The sequence below is a fragment of the Tyto alba genome, unplaced genomic scaffold (assembly GCF_018691265.1).
Source record: "Tyto alba isolate M040663 unplaced genomic scaffold, T.alba_DEE_v4.0 Super-Scaffold_10, whole genome shotgun sequence".
Lineage (NCBI taxonomy): Eukaryota > Metazoa > Chordata > Aves > Strigiformes > Tytonidae > Tyto > Tyto alba.
The window spans coordinates 6106946-6127101 of NW_024881262.1; the positions used below are offsets into that span (position 1 = coordinate 6106946).

Genomic DNA, 20156 nt, shown 5'->3' on the forward strand with positions numbered 1-20156 from the left:
AGCACAAGGGCTATCCCTCCCCAGTTATACATCTCTCTGACAGTTACTGAAGCTAAATAAACTGGAAAAAATGGCTAGTGTAGACAAGTCCATGTGTAGCTGTTAGGACACTGTAAAATAACACATTTATAGTAAAGACTTCCAAATACTGATTGTGATGATTGATTGGTCACAGGAGAAAACAGAACTGTTACTTTTTTCTAGTTACTTTCTTTAGGAAATAACTTGGTTTATTCTGCTTTTTGCTTGTACCCAAAGATTTATTTTTGGTCTGAAATAAAAATTAATCAGAAGTCAATGTCTGTCTTGCAGTATTTCCTTGTGTACCAGAACGGCCTGGCATGCCTTGTCCAGGAGAAGATAGTAAGTAGGCATTTAATTACAAAGTACAGAAAATAAGGAATTCAGATTTCCTGGTTTAGAAGATTTTGATATTATATGGTTTGGCATCCTACACTTATGAATATTAATAATGCAGATCTCTACAAATTGAATATTTAAAAGGAATAGAAAGTCTTGCTAAACTTAAATGTTTGTCACTTCTGAATCATTGTTAATAAGCATTTCACATTCCTGTTAACTATCCATGTCACTCTGCTTCCCTTGCTTTTGCCTCTTCTATTGTGACAGTTTTTTATCCTATTCCTATCTGTTTGGTACTTGCCAGATTACTGGCTGAGTAATGTGAACAAGGGCTTGTATCCAATGGTAATAACTTGTATCACCATTTAGGGGTCTGTGGTTAATTTATTTTAAATTGATGTTTAGAGGTTTTGGAGAATACTCCTGAGAGTACTTATGTTAGCTAATGTACTAGACATTAAAGAGGTAATTTTTCCCTCTGTCTTAAAGTTTTTATAAAAAAGAGCATGTGTATATTATGTACTCATCCATCTGTCCGCTTGATATCCAAGTCTCTGACAAAAGTAAATGTGCATGTTTAAAAGTTAACTTTGACAGTATGGATAATGCTGCTTTTCTGAAAAAATGAGGCTACAGCCTAAATCAGAAACAGATTTGCAACTCAGTGTAGTTTTGTATATTGTAGTTTTCAATTTTGGTTACTGACATGCCTCTAGTAATAAAAAATAAAAATTAAAAATTCCAAACAATATCAGCTGTGGATCTAAAACACTGGAGGATTTGTGCAAGCAATCTTATAAATCAGGGCATGCCCCTGAAATTCATCTTCTTTCCTCCTTCCCCTTCCCCACAGCTCCTCCCCAAGTTTAGGTAAGGAAGGTGCATACTTTGCACACAAGTGTTTGTATTGTTTGGGCAATTTTCCTTCTCTTGACTCACTGTTCCTTTTAACTTTGGAAAAGGAGAATTAACTTTGAGTTGATCAAGATATTCTACTTCAAATTTTCTATAAAATTTAAAAAATTAGAAAGATACTATGTGTTTCTGCAAGTTGCTGGAGTGAGTCTTTACTCTGCATATCACTCTTCACAGAAACATCCATGAGAAGATGTTGTAGTTTTGTGTATATATTTTTATGGATATAATCATATGTTTTTCCTCTTAGAATCCATTTATCGCCGAGGCGCCCGCCGGTGGCGAAAGCTCTATTGTGCAAATGGTCACACTTTCCAAGCCAAACGATTTAACAGGGTGAGACTCTTGTTGGGTGCTTAAAACCATGGTACAGGGATGTCTTACTTTCATAATTACAATGTCACTGCCTTGAAAAATTTTAAGGTAGTTTCATTCTCATTTTTGTTGTTTGTCTATAGTATGTAGACTTTTGGTAACCCTGTAGTTTCAGGAAACTTAATTATTGTTAAATTATCAGGAAATTAAAATAGAAAAAAAAAATCAGTTGCAATTCACTTTACAAATACTCTGAAGCATAATACCAATTATATAAAAGTTCTCATGTTCCCTTAAAATCTTCTCAGAGGGCAAACTTGAACACTGGCATTAGATGACTGTGAGCTGCAAGTACATTGTCAGTTCTTTAAGTTCTGGGAGTAAAAAGGTCTGAACTCACTTATGGTGCACAGACTTTTCTTTCATGACTTTTAAACAAGACGACTGAGATGTTTCTCCAGACAGCCTGCTTGTGATGGCATGTAATCAACTGAAAATGACAAACCATTTGTAATATTTTCAAGAAGCAGTGGTCAACTATAATTAGCTAAGGACCAAAAAGGCTATCTGCTGTATTTAGAAAAAGCAACAGCAAAACCCAAACCCAAAATATTTGAATAAGGCAGGTTCCTTGACAGCTTCAATAATCTTTCCTTCTTTTCTAAGCTTAGTGTATTGTGTGCTTAATGCTTGAGATTGTCTCCACTAAACTTCATCTTGAGCATCCTTCATATCTAACTTCTGCATTTTTTTTTTCTTTTTTTTTTTTGACCTCTTCCTGGTCAAAGGCTGTCAAGGCACCATAGTTTAGTCACTTTGCACTCTTGCTTTCATAGGCACCCTGTTTTCATGGTTCTTTTGAGTTGTTTTATGAATGTCCTTCAGCGAGTGGTGATCTTCCCAATTCCTGTTATTTGGTGGTTTAATGTTTCGAAGCTTTTGCTCTTCTGCCTTCCTCTGTACAAATGTAAGGACTCATCTACACAGAGAGATGACAAGATGCAGAGCAAATTATCTTGGTCACAGCAGCCTTTTGATTCAGCTGCAATGCTTTTGACCCGGAGTTGGCTCCTGGCTCCCTGGGCCTGCGTGCAGCAGAGGAGGCTGCCTGTGCCTGCACCTTTCCGTTCAGATGCACGCTTTCTGTACGGCAGTTGCTGCAAATTGTTCAGTTGTCATTTTTGAGCTCCTCTGTATTGTGTCTGCCTGTTCATTCTTAAACTTTTCAGACAGAGGCTCTTGGTATAGTGCCACGTTCAAGTAGGGATCTCTCTGATCTCCTATCCTGTGTTTTTTTATTAATGAAAATGTGGCTGAATTTTTTTTTTTTTTTTTTTACTGTTTAGTTTTGCTTTTTAATTGGTTTTGTTGATTTGTTGTTCTAGAGAGCTCATTGTGCCATCTGCACCGACCGAATATGGGGCCTGGGCCGCCAGGGGTATAAATGCATCAATTGCAAACTCCTTGTTCACAAGAAGTGTCACAAACTTGTCAGTATTGAATGTGGCCGTCATACACTACAACCAGTAAGTAAAACTTATCTGAAAAGTTGTCTTGAAAAAACAACCATCAACCAACCAACCACAAACCCTGTTTTATACTAATGGTTTTCAAACTGCAGTCTGCAAATAATCACAGTAGATGAAACATCATTCTTTATGGTTACTGTAACACTTTGCAAGAAAGTTTGGGATTCACTTAGGAGAACTGCAATTTAGTGGCAAGACAGGAGTCTAATTTTCACATCTGATATTTTTTCCTATGTCAAACAGAAGCGTATAAGTGATATTTATCTCATCCTTCACCACGTTGCTACATAGTGCATATATATACACGCACACGCTATTTTACATCTTCAAAGTGAAGTACAGGTGAAATAAATTCTCCACATATCTGTTAGATTATTATACTATTTCCCATTTTACAGAAAAGGAAGATGAAGTGCAGAAGTTTTGACTCTTCTCCCAAAAAATTCAATCATCTTTGCTTCTTAAGGCCTCAGAAAAATGTAGATGATTACTGCTTCTGGTTTAATATTGAAAACAAGACAGCTACAAGTCTACATTTTTTAAATTCATTTGACTGATACACATATGGCTGAAGTACTTGAGCTTTACTGTCTCAATTTTCATCTGCTATAGTTTTTTCTCTGTTGTACTAAGTTGTCACATTTCCAGAAGCTGTTGAACTTCTGGGAGAATAGGTAAAATAAGGACTGCAGTGGTTTCTTTTATTGTGTAGGGATTAGAACAGTAACTATGTTGACTAATCAAGTTAAAAAGTAGCTAGGTTATATTCCTCAGGGATCATTTATTTAATTTATTGTCTCTAAAATAACGTGTCTCACACTTGGTCAGTCTGTTACAAAAATACTGTGCATATTTGCAGGAACCAATAATGCCTATGGATCCATCATCAGTGCATCCAGATAATGTAGAATCAGGTAAGATGAATAATTTTTTTTTTTTAAATTATTCTAAGTTGATGAAATGTGAATTTGGGTTTTAAAATGAAGCAGAATAAATTTAAATAAAATTACTTTAGAAACCCTTCTTTGCTTTTTTTCACAGAACAAGAAAAATAAGATGGCCTCTTAATGCAAAGTGGGATATAAATATAAAAATTCCTCAGTTTTCCATATCTTACCAGTTTAAGAAACTTAGTTAAAAAGGAAGAATTTAGGCTGCCAGTTAGATTTTTCCATCAGTAAGATGTGTACTTTAAATGTCCTGATCAAACAAACAAAACCCTTAACAGAATTAGCAGGTTTTCTACTGGATCACAGCCAAAGAAGTTAATTCTTGCAGCAATCAGTGATGGTCCTAATATTTGGGTTTGGATATAGATGATGAACAGGTTAAACACCAATGATACCACTGTTCTGCATGAGATTCTCTGTGTGGAGTCAAATTTAATCTGAAGAGATCTTCAAACATAATTACAGGGTTTTATATTAGCCATAACTGATTATTAATGCAGTATTGCAAAAGAGTTATTCTAATGGTTTAAAAAATAACACCCAACCAAACAGTTTTGAATATTTAAAATAGATGCATTTAGATTGTGTATCTCTCTGAGCTCTTGAGTGTGGAAACTTTAAGAAAAAAAATACTGCTGGGTCACATCAGTCTAATCATTCTTCTTGCACCTCTAGTGATTCCGTACAATCCCTCAAGTCATGAGAGCTTGGACCATGTTGGTGAAGAAAAAGAGGTAAAGTGTCGTAACCGTACTAGCTGTATTCAGAGATCTTAGAACCTTTGTCTCTCACATTCAAGATTTTAGTAATTTAACTTGTCGCAAACTGAAAACTAATACATAAAGCACATTTGGGTTGCTCACTCAGGTATATGCATGTATGGCTCGCAAGCTGTTTTATTTTGAACGTTGAGTGTAGATGTGCTTTCATTTAGAAAGTATTCCGAACTCCTCCAGTTTAATTTGTTTCTTTTCTGCCTCCTTCCTGTCCCCTCACATTCCTTTTCAGGGCAGTGCAATTTTAAGAAAAACAAGTGTTAATTGAATCAGTTGTTATACTAATTTTGCTGTTCTGTTTGAAATGCTGACTTTTGCAGTTCTTAAAATTGGCAAAGCTGCTTAGTAATTTCAGATTATCTTTATCAATAGGCAATGAGCATTAGAGAAAGTGGCAAAGCTTCCTCCAGCCTGGGTCTTCAGGATTTCGATTTGCTCCGAGTTATAGGAAGAGGCAGTTATGCTAAAGTGCTGCTTGTTCGATTGAAGAAAACTGAGCGCATTTATGCAATGAAAGTGGTGAAGAAGGAGCTTGTCAATGATGATGAGGTAGGCAAGCTTTTTATCATTAAACTGGGCAACTCTTTGAAAGAGCTTCAGTATCTACCACAAGGTGGGAGCCAGGCTTCTGCGTCTGCAACGCATGTGGTTTCTTATATATACTATACCATAGAAGGTTCACAATACAGATAACCAATTTTGAGGTCTTCATTGACAGACTGTAGCTCACAGCTGCCCTCCTGTGCCAGTGGTTTCTGTCATGGGCTTCACTGCCTCTGTCATCAGTGTTTCCTTTTGTGATCAGTACTGCCTGCAGCAATGCTCCTGCAGAATTCAAGTTAATAACCCTGGGTTGCTTCGTTATTTTGGAGTACTATTCCAAATCTCTCCTATTAAGTTGGCTTGCCAGGCTGAAAAAGAGATGGGTGGAGTCTGGTTTTCATATGTTCCAGTTTGCTTTTTTGTCACAAAGGAGAACTCGCAATGTTATTTTAATTGTTCTTTAAGTCGGACCTCCATCTTAACAATTTGTGTGTAGCTTATACAGTGATTAGTGGAAACTACACAGAATTGAAGTATTAAACTGCTAAACACTTCTTGTTGCTAAAGGTTTCCCTTGTGTTTCTTTGGGCTACTCTGAAAAGATTTGTGTGACTGTGGTTTGCTATCCAAGAGCTTTTACATTTATTTCTTGGTCTGTCATTGATTTCTTCAGTCTTTCCTGATGCTACTTTACATTTGTCTACACCAGTTTATCTTTTATAAATGTTTTTTTCAGTCCTAAGTGTAGTTACACAGTGAGGCTGAAAGTATGGGACACTCAAGACAGAAAAAAAAAAAGTTATGCTAAATTGTATTACTTCATATTGGAGAACTATATAATACTTAGTTTCTTGCGAGTAGAACAAGAACAGCAAAACACTTGAATATCTTTCTGCTAATTGTCATTAATACTTGACCGAAGTAGCGCAACAATCCTTTTCTGAATGTTGTTTTTCTTAAATAAATAGGATATTGACTGGGTTCAGACAGAGAAACATGTCTTTGAACAGGCTTCAAATCATCCCTTTCTTGTTGGACTACACTCTTGCTTCCAGACAGAAAGCAGGTAAAGGTCATAAGATAATAAGATGATAGCCTTACTCAAAAAAATATTTCATACTGTTAGGCACCTCCAGAGGCTGATTTAAAGTGTGAAGTTATGTGGGTAGCGAAAGTCAATGTACTGTAAATCATTGTAGCATTTTATGACCAAAAGGTCAGATTCATCATCAAAGCTTTTAAGATTGGGAAGATGGAAAAGAATGTAAAGTACCGGTAGGTATGATGGGAAAGATTCTAGACAGGAAGAGAGGTGCAGCAAATGGGAAAAAAAGGCATAAGAATATGCGGTAGAAGACAGAACATAGAATGGGAGGAAAAAAGAGTTTAGGGAGAGAGAAATTGGAAGTATAAAAAATGACAAAATTTGTCTCAAACTTGCATAAACTCTCTGAAGACAGGTCTCTGAGCAAAACTCGTAAAATAGCATCTGAATTTTGGAAAGGAAAATGGAGTAATAGAGAAGAAAATTATTATTTTTCTGTGTGTTTATATACAGAAGAGATTGCAGTAGACTAATAAATTACTGTTTTCTACAATAATAATTTTCAGTATACATAAAATATAGTTGTATATTTAAACAACATCCTTTTGCTGTGTGAAAAAATGACAAGCTAGTGGAGGGAAGTGAGAAGAAAGATTATTTGTAGTATACTAATAGTATTAACCACAAACAAAGGAGATTAAAGGGATTGGGAAGGAAAATGAGAAAATTTTTTTTTTTTTCTGGTTTGTGCAGAGAAACTGATGTGAATCTATTTATATACTCACATATGTAATAATGAAAAGCAGTAGCTCTAATGGATTAGGCATGTGGGAAGGATTACTTACTTTCCTTTAGCAATAAAGGAATTATCTAGAGAAACTTCATATGCTTTAACTTGGGCAATTTATTCAAGGGGAGGGAAAATGGTGAAACCAACCATATTACCAGAGAGATGGGAGGAGCTGAACTGACATTGTTCGATAACAGACCTGTAACATCTCAAACTTCTTTCAGCCTTGTATACAAGCATTTGTAACAAAGTCCTGTGTGTTTCAGGTTATTCTTTGTTATAGAGTATGTAAATGGAGGAGATCTGATGTTTCATATGCAGAGACAGAGAAAGCTGCCAGAGGAGCATGCCAGGTATGTATGATTCCAGATTTCTTGCATCAAAACGGTTGGTTTTCTGACACAGTGCAGTAGTGCTGAGATAATGATGATGAGCTCGCAAATCTTCTCCAGATGTTAAGGATTTAAGAAATGTGAAACTGCATCCTCATTTTAATGCTGCAAGCTACTGTATTTTTATTTCAAGGAGGAACTGTAATAGGAAGCACTTAGATATTGTTTGCATTAGCATTACCCTAGATGACATCAGTCTGATTCCAATTTTTTTTTTCTAGAAAAGCACTTTTGTGGCTTGTTTTTTTTGTTGGGTTGGGGGTTTGTGTGTTTTTTGGTTTGTTGTTGTTGTGGTGGTTTGTTTTTTTTTTTTCCCCAAGTGTCTAATGATATCAATGTGTTTCTCTTACAACCACCACTACCAGCTGTCCAGGCAAATGCCGAGTTCTTGCTGCATATGCTTCATCTCAGATGGCGAGATGAAAGGGATGATATCAGTAGACATTAATATTAAATTAAAAATAATTTTTGAACTGACTGTGGATAGAAACATTTGTATGATTATAAACAATTTATCCACATGTCCGATGAAAAATAATAGACTACATAGGATTGTATTTGGAAAAGTATCATATTACCAAGACTATTTTATTGTGGTTTGGGTTTTGATTACTTGAGTAATCAATATCTCTTTCTACACTAGGTTTTATTCTGCTGAAATCAGTCTAGCGTTGAACTATTTACACGAACGAGGGATAATCTACAGAGATTTAAAGTTGGATAATGTGCTTCTAGATTCTGAAGGGCATATTAAACTTACAGACTATGGCATGTGCAAGGTAAGCTCCAGTTCCTTTTTAACCAGTAAAATCAACAATTAAGAAATTGCCATGACTTAAAAGATCCCGAAGCTTAAAAATGTAAAATTTCAAGGTACTCATTTATACACAGTGCAGACAGGCTGTACGCTCATTTCATTTCTACAAATAGACAAAAGAAATGCTGAAGGGCACAGACTACATGTGTATATACTGTTTGTGTTTTTATAAAGCTGCTGAACCAACTTTGACTGGGAAGGGTAAGCTGAAATAGTCAAGATAGCTTGATTTCAAAACGAGCAAGAGGTTGAAATATGTCAGACACACTTGCTCCCATTTGGATTCTATGACACTTCCCATTTTCTCTCAAAAAACTTCGTCACTACAAAGACACTGGAGCACAGGTTTGACATTGCCATGGAATTGTCAGTAAGCTGATTTATTAGAAGTATTTTGAATGCTGTAATTTTGGCTAAGCAACTGAAAAGCATAAACTAATATAGGTTAGGATGGTCCTCAGGAAGTCTAATCCACCCTTCTGCTCAAAGGGTGCAGGCCAGTTTATTAAGGGCTTCCTTCAATTTGGTCTTGAAAACTTCCAAGGATGAAGACTGCATAACTTCTTTGGGTAACGCACCCCCCCATTCTGCATCCCATGCTCTTCTCTGTTATCTGTCCATTGCAGCATCCCAGTTGTGTAAGCTGTTCCACCATGCCTCCCTCACTCCCTTTTGCCTATCGTTGGAGGTGTGGTGGAGCTTACTAACTAAAACCTTAACAGATGGTGTCATCAATACGAATGTGCCATCCTCTTGAGACTCTAGATGCAAACTACTTCTGTTTCCTCTGGGATAAGTAGTGTTTTGTATTCATTCCCATACAGATTTGAGTATAGTTTTACTAAAATGAAAGCAGTTTGTTCAGGATGCTTAATTCAAAATTAAGATCTTAACAGAGGGGGGTCTGTGGGATCTTTGGTTAACTGCGAAGTGTTTTCTTCCCATCTTTTCTTAAAGGAGGGCCTGAGGCCTGGTGACACAACCAGCACATTCTGTGGGACTCCAAATTATATTGCACCTGAAATTCTCCGGGGAGAGGATTATGGTAAATTTAATTTTTTCACTGCTACCATATAACTTTCACCTTGTCTCTTACTCCTTACTTGATGTTCAGCAGTAGAAAGTATGAATCTCCATTAGACGTGTAATTAGTCTTAAGCATCCTGTCTGAAAAAGTAAATAAACCCGTTAAAGGAAGGGCAGAAAACATTACACCAAGCAAATGAGATATCACGCCTTCAACATTTTAAATTCTTTTTAGCAGTCTTGAAGAATAGCTTGAGTCTTCCAAATTTATTATTGTTCATAACAATTTTAGGTGCTACTAATGATACACTGGCAATCTTGAATTGCGTTCAATTTTGGAGCTTTATATTTGGCAGCAATGATAGATATAAATGCATTGCAAAGGGCCTTGGTAGTAGATGCCTCTTTCACAAATCTCAGTGTTAAAAATGAAATTGTCTATGCAATTGCTTGTTCAGGAAGTCCACAAGATTTCTGAAGCAAGAGATGTTAGGGAATATGGAAGGCTTGCTGTGTTTGTTACCTATTACTCTTTTTCCCTAAGCTTCCAATACTGTGCCAAGCAGAACTCTGATCTGTTTTCTTCCCTTAAGATTTTAACAAGTTCTACAATTAGTTCCTATTAAAAAAAAAAAAAAAAGTGTATATATATATTTTAAATCTACCATCTTATTTCAATCGAATGTCTCTTTCAGATTTGCTTCCTTATTGCAAACCTTCTAGGCCAACCAGACTGTATCAGTCCCATCCTAGCTACTAGAATTTTGTTTCTTTAGCAGTGAATAATAGGAGAGATATGCTTTTAGCTCCATAAATTACTGTCTTGCTATTATTAAGAATCACATACTTCTTCCTTGTCCTTATCCTCTGCCCTGAATAACCAACCCCCGGTTGGTTAGTAATGACTAGGATTAAATATTATCTAAACTTTTGTAAAGATAACCTTTAACACCAACCTTTAAGCTTTTTGCATTTCTTTTCCTTTGTATGACAGTCCCTCCTATCATGCACATAATGAAACGAGTAACGTTTAGTCCAGTTGTTACCTCTCCTTTGTTCAGATAATCAGGAAGGCTGTCAATACTTTCATATTACAAAATATTACAAAAATATTTTTTAATTAATACTTTCTTCTCAAAACATGTCTGTCTTCAGCCCCAAAAGTGTTGGTATTTTTGCTCCAAAATACCTTCAGTGGTGTTTTCTCCTTTGAATTCTAGGCTTCAGTGTAGACTGGTGGGCACTTGGTGTACTTATGTTTGAAATGATGGCGGGCCGGTCACCATTTGATATTGTTGGGAGTTCTGATAATCCTGATCAGAACACAGAAGATTATCTTTTCCAAGGCAAGTACCATGAGTATTCCTACGCTTCAGTACTTTGTTTCTATTTACCTTCAATCTAACGTGAATGATGCAAAGGCTGATACAAACCTTGTTTTCTTGCAGTAATTTTGGAAAAACAGATCCGAATTCCCCGATCCCTTTCTGTTAAAGCAGCAGGTGTTCTAAAGAGTTTCCTTAATAAGGTAAGAACTAAAGGGGACTGCTTAAGACTTTTCAAGAGCAGCTGTTTTTTTAAAAAACCTGTTGACTGATCAATGTGTAGCAGACATATTTTATCTGCCATAAACAGGGTAGAAAGGGTGTGAGCCTAAAGCAGAATTTCAGTGGGACTGGGGGACCGATTCTAGATACTTGTCTTAAAATCTGAATCTCCACATTCACAGGCTGGGATCATGAGTAAGTTTCAAATAGAAAGGCTTAGAAATGCTCAGAGTAATTTCTTTAACCAGGGGAATTGGAAAAATTTACCAGATTATTTTGGTTCTTAAAGAGAAGCAGCTTAGCAAATCACTCTGGCAGCTGCTGATGACTTCATCGAGGGAAATGCAGAGGCAGTACGTGTTCACTGTTTGCTGGTAGCTAACTAGCCTGTGGGTCAAAAGGTGCATGTGTGGTAGTGGACTAGTCCGAGCACATGCTGGCCTTCATTTAGTGAGTGTTAGATGAGTGGGGAGAAAGAGGTACAGGAGAAAACAGATTTGATTAAATTATTCTAAGAAAATACTACTGCTTCTGTGGCAACTCCTTGGTAGTCAGTGCACACATGCTCATAGAGATGGAATTGTCTTGTTAAAATAACCTTCTTTCCACCGTGTTTATCAGTAACCTGCAGTTGCTACCCCAGTGTGATTGCCTGGCATAGTCAGTCTGCTCGGGGGCGGCGGGAGGGAGAAGAATCAAATTCACTTGTAATTTAACCAAGTTTGCTCTGAAACATACGTTACGTTTAAACAGGTCTGAATAAAAATTAAGAAAGATGGCCTGGTTGTTCATATAAAATTCTGTTAAAGGCTTCCATATCCTCATGCCTGTTTCAGACAGCAAATTGGAACAGTTGCCAAAATAAATAAAGCTGACTTGGTTCTTCAGTGTCCCTTGTAACTCTGGTGTTTCATTTCTCATTGATTTTGTAACATTTGAATTTTATTCATGTGTAGGCCAGGGCACCCATTTAGAAATATCTTCTTCCTTGCACAGGATCCGAAGGAACGTTTAGGCTGCCATCCTCAAACAGGATTTGCAGATATCCAGGGACATCCATTCTTCCGCAATGTTGATTGGGATCTGGTATGTAAATTCCCACTGGCTTTGGCTTCTTTTCTTTGTATTTAGTGGTGGCTTGACAATTTGTTTTGAGCACAAGAGATGATGTAAAAACTTTAAGCTCTTAACTTAGGATGTACCATAATGACAATACAGAATCTTTTAACCCTTTTACACACAGTAACTGCAGCAGATTAGTAGAATGCTTGCAGAAAGTATACAAATGAAACTTCATAGTAACTTCCGGCCTTGTTTAAAAATAATTCAATAGGTTTTAACTCATTCTTGGTGTCACGAAGTGCATTTATTCCTAGATGGAGCAAAAGCAAGTGGTGCCTCCATTTAAACCAAATATATCTGGAGAATTTGGTCTGGATAACTTTGACTCCCAATTCACCAATGAACCTGTGCAGCTCACTCCAGATGATGAGTAAGTAATGTAGAATTTAAGACGTCATAATTCAGTGAAGGAGTTATAAAACTTAATAGCTATAGTTATAGTCCATTTACTGCATAAAGCAGTAAATAACACTTCTGTGTGGTAGTTTGGAGAAAATTCTGTTATGTGTCCTCATAGTAGTCTTCATATGGCTGGATTAAATCCTGTGCTCTGGCATGATGTAAAAATCAACTAACGGTAGGAAAGCTACTATAAAGAATCTTAGTTCAGGGAAAGATGAATAAGTGCTATTTTACAAGTTTCAGTGGTATCATCTGCAAGAAATGAACGTGTGAAGGAGAAGACCTGTTTTGTCAAGTGGTTTATTTTAGCATTACTTTAAGCCATGAGATTTCTAGAATGTTACGTTTAGATTGAATTTATCCTGGGTGTTCTGAACAAGAGGGGATGCTTTGTTTGGCTTGTTGGGGTATTTTAAATTGTTAGTAGTCAAATGAGATTATCCTGGCTGAAAAGCCTTGCTAAAATGCATGATAATACGTTTGACTTAAGGAGTGGATTTGCGGTTCCTTACTCCTGAGGGGCCCTGACTTGGGATGAGGAGGGAAGGGCCTTTCTAGTTTGACTGAGCCACTGCTGTTTGCATTTTAGGAATTTTCCTAGGGTTTTATGTAATGTTCATGTTACATGTAAGCACAAACAGTGAACGTTAAATGTTACCTAACCACATTAACTAGGTCTGAGATCCAAGGTCCTTCATCCCTTTGTAAATGCATAATGTACAAAGAAAGTTTAGAGAAGTTGCTGATGCAGGTGCAGTATCTATCACATCCTAATGTTTTCAGTTTTTTACAAAACTGACTGTTCTGGGAAAGGTTTAAAACTGCAAACTTTGAAGATTGCTTTGTGGGGAGAATACGTGCATGGGAGCAGCCCAGTCATTGCTCCTGAGTGGTTTTATGTTTTTTTACTATTATAGGGGCTAAAAAAAAAAATCCTTGTGATAACTGTAAGGATGGAGAGGGACAAAAGAGAGAAGGGAAATGTTCTCAATTGCAATCCATTGTACAGGTCTAAATTTTAAGACAAACTATCAGTTAATATTGTTACCTTTTTAATTTTGCTGAACTAATGACTGTTTTTTAATCTTAATAGTGATATTGTAAAGAAGATTGATCAGTCTGAATTTGAAGGCTTCGAATATATAAATCCTCTTTTGATGTCAGCTGAGGAATGTGTCTGAATTCTCCATCTCTGGACTGTGCCAATTGTTACTCTGTTTGTTTCTGCTTGGATAAACAGCTCTTCATTTGGATGCACTTGCATAAAATGAGTAACTGAACATCTTACCCTTGCCACCTAGTGTGAATTACTCATGAATTTTCTTTTTGTATTAATTGTCATCCAGGACAGTTGTTATACACGAACTTTCGGCTGCCAGATTTAAAATGCTAAACTTTCCAACAGTCTTGCCAAACTTGAATTTTAATATAGAAGTTGGTCTCTGGGGCTCCTGACTGAACAATGGGGTCTGGCTGTATAGTCTGCCAATACAGCATTCTGATAAAGGAAAGTTTTGTTATTGCTTTAATTGAAAGTTTTATTATTGCTTTAAAGAATACAAATTGCATTAGGGGATGTAGTGAAATATACTTAAAGGACTTTCACTTTTCCAGCAAGACAAGTGAGACCTTATGACTTCTGTAGTTCTAAATCTCTTCTTTCTAAATGTCTGATTTCTCTGTTCTCCTTAGATTTAGAAGTGAGAGCTATGTAATTGCCCTTCAGATTGCAATGACAGCAAGGAGAGCAGATTTTTAGACTGAATAGGTCAAGGATGGTTGCTTTCATAGCATATACTGATCCTATCCAAAAGGAGATGATTATAACTCGATAATGCTCTGAAATTACACACTAGGAATTGTATGCTGATATACAGAGTGCCTTTCTGAGCCTGTCCCTTTCAGTGAGGGTTGTACACAGTATAAAGCGTTAGTTTAAATAAATGGAATTCAATGAATACTTTGAAAAGTTAAAATCTGCAGAGCGTAATTTAGCAGTAATGAGCAGCTAATATTGACAGATGTAGAACCTCATGCTATTATTTATTGCTTCTACACTTGCTGTCTGAACTGTATCAGAACTGCATACATTACAGCTATGGCCTAGATGAGGGCATTTGTTTCCTTTTATTTTTTAATCTTATTGCCATACTGTTGAAAATGCATTTGACTGCCAGTGGAAAAAGCACATCTAGGAAAACATACTGTCCGCAATGACTCCCTTAACTTCTCCACCTATAGACGGTGATTTGTAATTGCAATCAAACCTTAAATGTTGCTAGTAGACTTAAAGGTAATAGTTAAGTAATTGGAATAAATTGAAAGGATAGTTCAAACTAGGACTTTTGGGAGGTGTGATTCTTACATTTCATGTTAGAAAACAGTGTCATATACAGCACAGATAATTCTTATTTTTAATGTTTAAGGAACAGTTTTGAATGTCTGAGGCTGAAGAAATGCCAAATGTACCACTTCATTATTATTCTGGGGAAAAGGGATTAAGAGACATTGAAGAAAAGAATCTGTGTTATGTAAGCAAGAGCTGTAAGGCAAGCTAAGCGTTACTGAAAGCAGATCGAAGTATCTGTAAGCACAAGTTAGCAAACCTTATCTGAAGCTTTTAATAAGACTTCTGCTTGTTCAGTGTCTCTCCTTGAAAATCCTTGTGTGGCAACATTGTAAGTTCATAGCACAAATCTTCTGGTGTATGTTTTTTCACTTACATGTTAACTTCAAGGAGAGAGCTCGCACAAATACACAGTAATGTCATGGTGTGGTATTTAGTTCATGTTTTTCTCTGCAACGTGAATAGGAAACTCTTAAGTATTGGGCTGAATTTTCAGTACTAGAAAGTGATTGGAGGGGCCTTAATTTCAGGGAAGCATTGAACCTCCACACTGTTAAAAATCAGGTTCCCTTAAACTCCTGTTCAATATTTTACATTTGAAAATATAAGAGTAAACCTACTTTTAAAAAGCAGCTAATAAATTCAGCATGTTTAGTTCATGTCAAGTGAACTGCTTGCATGCAGTTTTAAAATTGTGATTAATTGTTTAGCCTCTGACTTCTACACCCGCATGACTAGTTTAGACATCAGGACTTAACTGATATTAAACTTGGAATTTATTTAAAGCAAACAAGAAAAGCCTTGTCTCTACAGTGGTTTAATTTCATATGGGGTGTTAAGTAAAATGGCTTTAGGTAAGGATGGGCATTTCTGCTGTTCATCACAGCAGAGTAATGGAGTAAAACACTGTCTTTTGTGCTTAAAGTGGGAGTTTGTTTTTTTTTTTATAGATAATGTCACAGAAAATATACTTTTTCTATTTACGTATGTAACTGTTAAGAAAGTTGCAAAGTGACAAACATCTTAAATAACTGTAAATCAATTTTTAAACTTTTTCTCCAAAGTGCCATGATATTAACAGTTATCTTTATTGTTAACCATATAACAACTGTCATAAATATTCAGAAGGGACACTGGGTGTAAACAGTCCAGTGAAGTAGGCTTTGTCTTTTGAAGAAAGTGTCTGCATCAGAAGCATGTATTTATGTGGAGTAACCTCTTTTTTGTATGCGACTTGGATTCTCATAGGTGCTCTGCTAGTTAATATTGTCACTACTGTTTTGCTGTTTCATATGGAATATGGTCTTGAACGTTGTTGTGTAATCATTCCTTTTATTTGTGCACACTTTTTACTTCAAATAAAACATTTATATTAGGCCTCTGTGTGTTAAACTCCAAAACAAATACTGTGAAATGCTGGGCTTTGCTTGGGATTGTTGTCTGACCCTTAAATACCCAGGTCCCACAGGAGTGTTGTTCTAATCTTGCTGTTTCTTCTAGGAGATAGCAGTGGGATGGACTGTAGCAACCTGAGAAATACCTCCCTCAGCCTGTGCTCCCCAAGCATGTCTTAGAATGCAGGTCCCTCTCCAGTGTGCTTTGCCAGCCTTTACATTCATCGTACCCTGTGGAGAAAAAGCATCCTTGTAGGTTCTGTCTTTCGTTCCAACACCAGTGATGAAACAAAAGTAGTGAGGCTTTGGTCAGCTGTGCGCATACAGAAAGCTTCAAATAAAATCTAAAATGCGATTCTAGCTTGCTTGACCCAAGGACCTCTTTCAGCTGGAACTTCTAAGATGTCATCTCGGCTGCCAGAGCTGGGGAGTTGGAGTTTAGAGCAACACTCTCATCTGCTGCGCTTACTTCTGCATGATTTCTTTCTTTGTTTCTTCAACTCCTCCCCCGCATTCTCACAGATTTCTGATACGGAGGGCAAGGGCACTTACCTCATACCCTGCTACAGATGCAGTGTTCTAATATATCTGTATTTCAGTAGCTGTGTATCTGTATTTTTAAGAGATTTCCTCTTGCAATCTGGCTTGTTATTAAAAGTATGTATCGGCAGTCCTAGGCAAATGCTGCAGATGGTTGCATATCTTAAATGCTTAACCTCCCCCCCACGCACCCTCCTTGTTTCTGTTCAGTTTGGTGGCCAACTGCTCTCGGCTCAGTCTGAGCAATTGTTTATGTTAAGACGCTCTATAAAAGAAATTAATAGCTGGGATAATCTATATATACTTGATACCTTAACTGCTCAGCATGCGTCCTCACTTCATGAAGGATGGCATAAGCAGTTTAAGCAAGAAAGGTATCTGAAATTGCCTATAGATTAATGATGTTTTCCTGGGAAGAGGGAGGTGGGGATTGGAGCCCCTTTCAGAAAAAGAGGATTTTATCATACTTTGCATTTTCTTGAGAATTCTGTTAGGGTTTATTTTAAGATTTTTTTTTTTTTCCTGCTTATGATAAAGGGATCTGAACTGTACACTTGAAATGTGCGATCTTACCTTTTAATCTCCAACAATTAAAGGCAGAGAAGCATCTACCTCCTGGATCTGTTTGGCTTTCACAGGAGGTGGGTTGTTCAGGCATAAATAGAACCAGAAATCTGTCCGCATTCGCCTTCTAAGCTTGAACAAAGCGTCTGGGCTTATGTCCCTCTTTGGGTGGGAAGCATCTGGCCAAACCGCTGAATTTTGACCTTGATTTTAGATGTAGAAACTAAGTCATAGCTCAGGTTCTTCATGAGCTGTCATGTACAGCACTGCTTCCAGAGTAACTTGTCCTGTAAGATGTGGTGTGTGTGCTAAAATCCATCAACTTTTTGTACTTGATCTTACAGTATCTCTAATACAGTATCTTGTCTGTGTTACTTAATCTGTCATAGCACGTTTCACAAGAGTGGTTTTAAGTATGACAAATTACCATTAAAAATCACCACTAAAATGTTTTTTTCTTTAAAATGTCCAAGCTAATATTTCAGAGAAGAAAATGCACAATTTTTGTTCTCTGTTCAGTGTTAAATTGTGCTCTTTAGCATCTTCAGAGAATGTGTATATGGAAACAGTTTAAAAAAAAAAAAATGCTTCTTTCTGTAGAAACCCCCCTTTGTTCATAAATATGCAACTTGAATCTTACTCCTAAAACTGTGACAAAGTGCTTTACGCACTTAGCAGTTTGAACAACTTTGTATCTATGTGAACCAGCTCAACTGAAAGATCATTTTATTTTGTTTTAATATGGTAATTGGCACTTTACTTTATCGGCAGTAGTTTAAAGGATTTATTTTTATTTGCGCTTAGAAATGCAGATTAGTTTGCCTCCCTTGCCCTTCTTCCTACTGTGCAAGTAGAAGAGGTATCAACCCCAGCGACTGACAAAGGTGGCCTCTGAGGAATCCAAAGGGGCATGTGTGTGGGGAGGATGTCACTTTGTCTTTTTTTTTTAAACACACTTCTTTTTTTTTTGCTTCATGATATTTTGGAGGTCTGTGTTCTTGAGTGTGTCCTGTTTGGTATTATCATAGAAATATATGAAATAATAAATAGACTTTCTAGGGGCCCACTTGGTTTCGCACATTTTATCATATATCCCTCATTTTTTATTTTAACTGAAAATGAAACTTTCATAGTCACTATTTAATTGTAAAGTAAAAAATTATTTTTTAAATAATAACTTTTTTTCCTTAGAGCTGACTCTAGAAGACTAGAGACAAAAATTCTGTACAGGCTCCCTTGTCATTAAACCTACAGTGTTGAAACCAAACAGTGAAGGTGCTATTTATGAATTACATTTTCAGACAACCTTAAATGTCTATTTCGTAAGCTTGACAGAGCTTCACCACTTCTTGAAAATTAATAATATTAATAAAAAGAGCATTAATAATAAAATTCTTCCTATGCTCTGTTATTACAATTTATTACATCTTGCAGAGGTCTGTAAATCGGTTTTTAGTTGCACAGTGTCTTTGGAACTGCTTTTCACAGTCTACAGTAGAATTGTAGGCAGAGTTAACATCTTTTTTTAGACAATCCTCTACCTACAAACTTTTGTCTTACATTGCCTGATTATTGTAGCTCTATAGCAACACTACCATTATAGCACAATAGTTACCAGGATTTGCAACCTGAAATGGAAAATGTGCAGCAGGACTTTAAAACTCCAAATTAAACAATGCCACCAAATTCCTCAGTTTCCATGACATCAGTAGGTCTAATAAAAGATGTAATATCTGCCTACATACATTGCTTTCCTTACATCCACAGATCAGTCCTGCTCTGGTGTTATAAATATTGTATTTTCTCCAGTAAATTTAGAACGGAAATATGACATAGTGTGTTTCACTGATTGGTATTTGAATATAATTTTTTTTTTTTATAAGAACCTGAACCAGAGGCTGGAGAAGACTGGAATGTCCAGAATGTCTGGATGATTGTATCACAGGTCCATGTCTTTCAGCATCTGCTCCAAAAGCTGGTAGATTCAGAAATCTTGTTTTATGCTACTATATTGTTGTGCCTTTCAAGCAAACCTTTAATCCACTTAAGTATGTAAGTATGGCCTGTTAGTGTTCTTCACAAATGTGTTTACTTTTCCATAAAGCTATTTGTTGTCCTATCCTTGAACACTTTATTGCTGAAGAATAAAGAATTAAACTGAATTTAAACAGACACTTGACATCAAACCCGAAGGCACTTCTGCATGTTCTGCATCACTTTCCTCGGTTTCCCTGCCCTGCACAAACACAGTTCACATTTTTGTGTGAGGCGAGCGCTTGTACTCCAACAACTGCTTTGCCTCTTGTTTGCTTAACTGTAAATGGAGGAAAAATGCCAATATTTATAAAATCCTTCTGCAGAATCATTACATGAAACACTCCTCTTTTCTAAGGCTGGAAATGCTGCAGAAGCATTTGATGTAGCAGCCAGAGTGAGATGATGCTTGCAGAGTCCTGTGTAATTGTGTTGCTGCAGGCTAAAGAATCGCATTTATGAAAAGCACCAGGGTACTACTACACATTGCTGCACAATGCTGGAATTCATTTAAATGTGCTTTTAACACTTCCCTGCTTTGAAAAGTACAGACAACAAGCTGAGATATAAAACTGCACATTGAGGTGGAATGGCTGATGTTTATTAACCACCGTGTGCTGCTAAATTAGATCAAATGCTGTTGGATGCAAAGATGGGCCAAGAGTAGGTTTATAGTGCAACATCCATGAAATTTCCTTAAATACACAAATCTTATTTGTGGTGAATCTCAAGTGGCTGGAAAGAG

At 36.6% G+C, this 20156-nt stretch overlaps 1 protein-coding gene across 1 annotated transcript in view; it reads left to right on the forward strand.

Annotated features, from left to right (window-relative positions):
- Positions 1 to 16256, forward strand: part of PRKCI (protein kinase C iota) — a 29871-nt gene extending 13615 nt beyond the window's left edge. Inside the window, exons 4-18 of the mRNA XM_042798926.1 lie at positions 313 to 363; positions 1529 to 1614; positions 2979 to 3119; positions 3982 to 4036; positions 4748 to 4806; positions 5221 to 5397; positions 6360 to 6457; positions 7493 to 7579; positions 8262 to 8397; positions 9393 to 9480; positions 10682 to 10807; positions 10910 to 10989; positions 12005 to 12094; positions 12385 to 12500; positions 13626 to 16256. Coding sequence (XP_042654860.1) covers positions 313 to 363; positions 1529 to 1614; positions 2979 to 3119; positions 3982 to 4036; positions 4748 to 4806; positions 5221 to 5397; positions 6360 to 6457; positions 7493 to 7579; positions 8262 to 8397; positions 9393 to 9480; positions 10682 to 10807; positions 10910 to 10989; positions 12005 to 12094; positions 12385 to 12500; positions 13626 to 13713 — 1478 coding nt within the window. The 3' untranslated portion in view covers positions 13714 to 16256. The remainder of the gene's footprint in view (positions 1 to 312; positions 364 to 1528; positions 1615 to 2978; positions 3120 to 3981; positions 4037 to 4747; positions 4807 to 5220; positions 5398 to 6359; positions 6458 to 7492; positions 7580 to 8261; positions 8398 to 9392; positions 9481 to 10681; positions 10808 to 10909; positions 10990 to 12004; positions 12095 to 12384; positions 12501 to 13625) is intronic.
- Positions 16257 to 20156: the final 3900 nt, after the last annotated feature.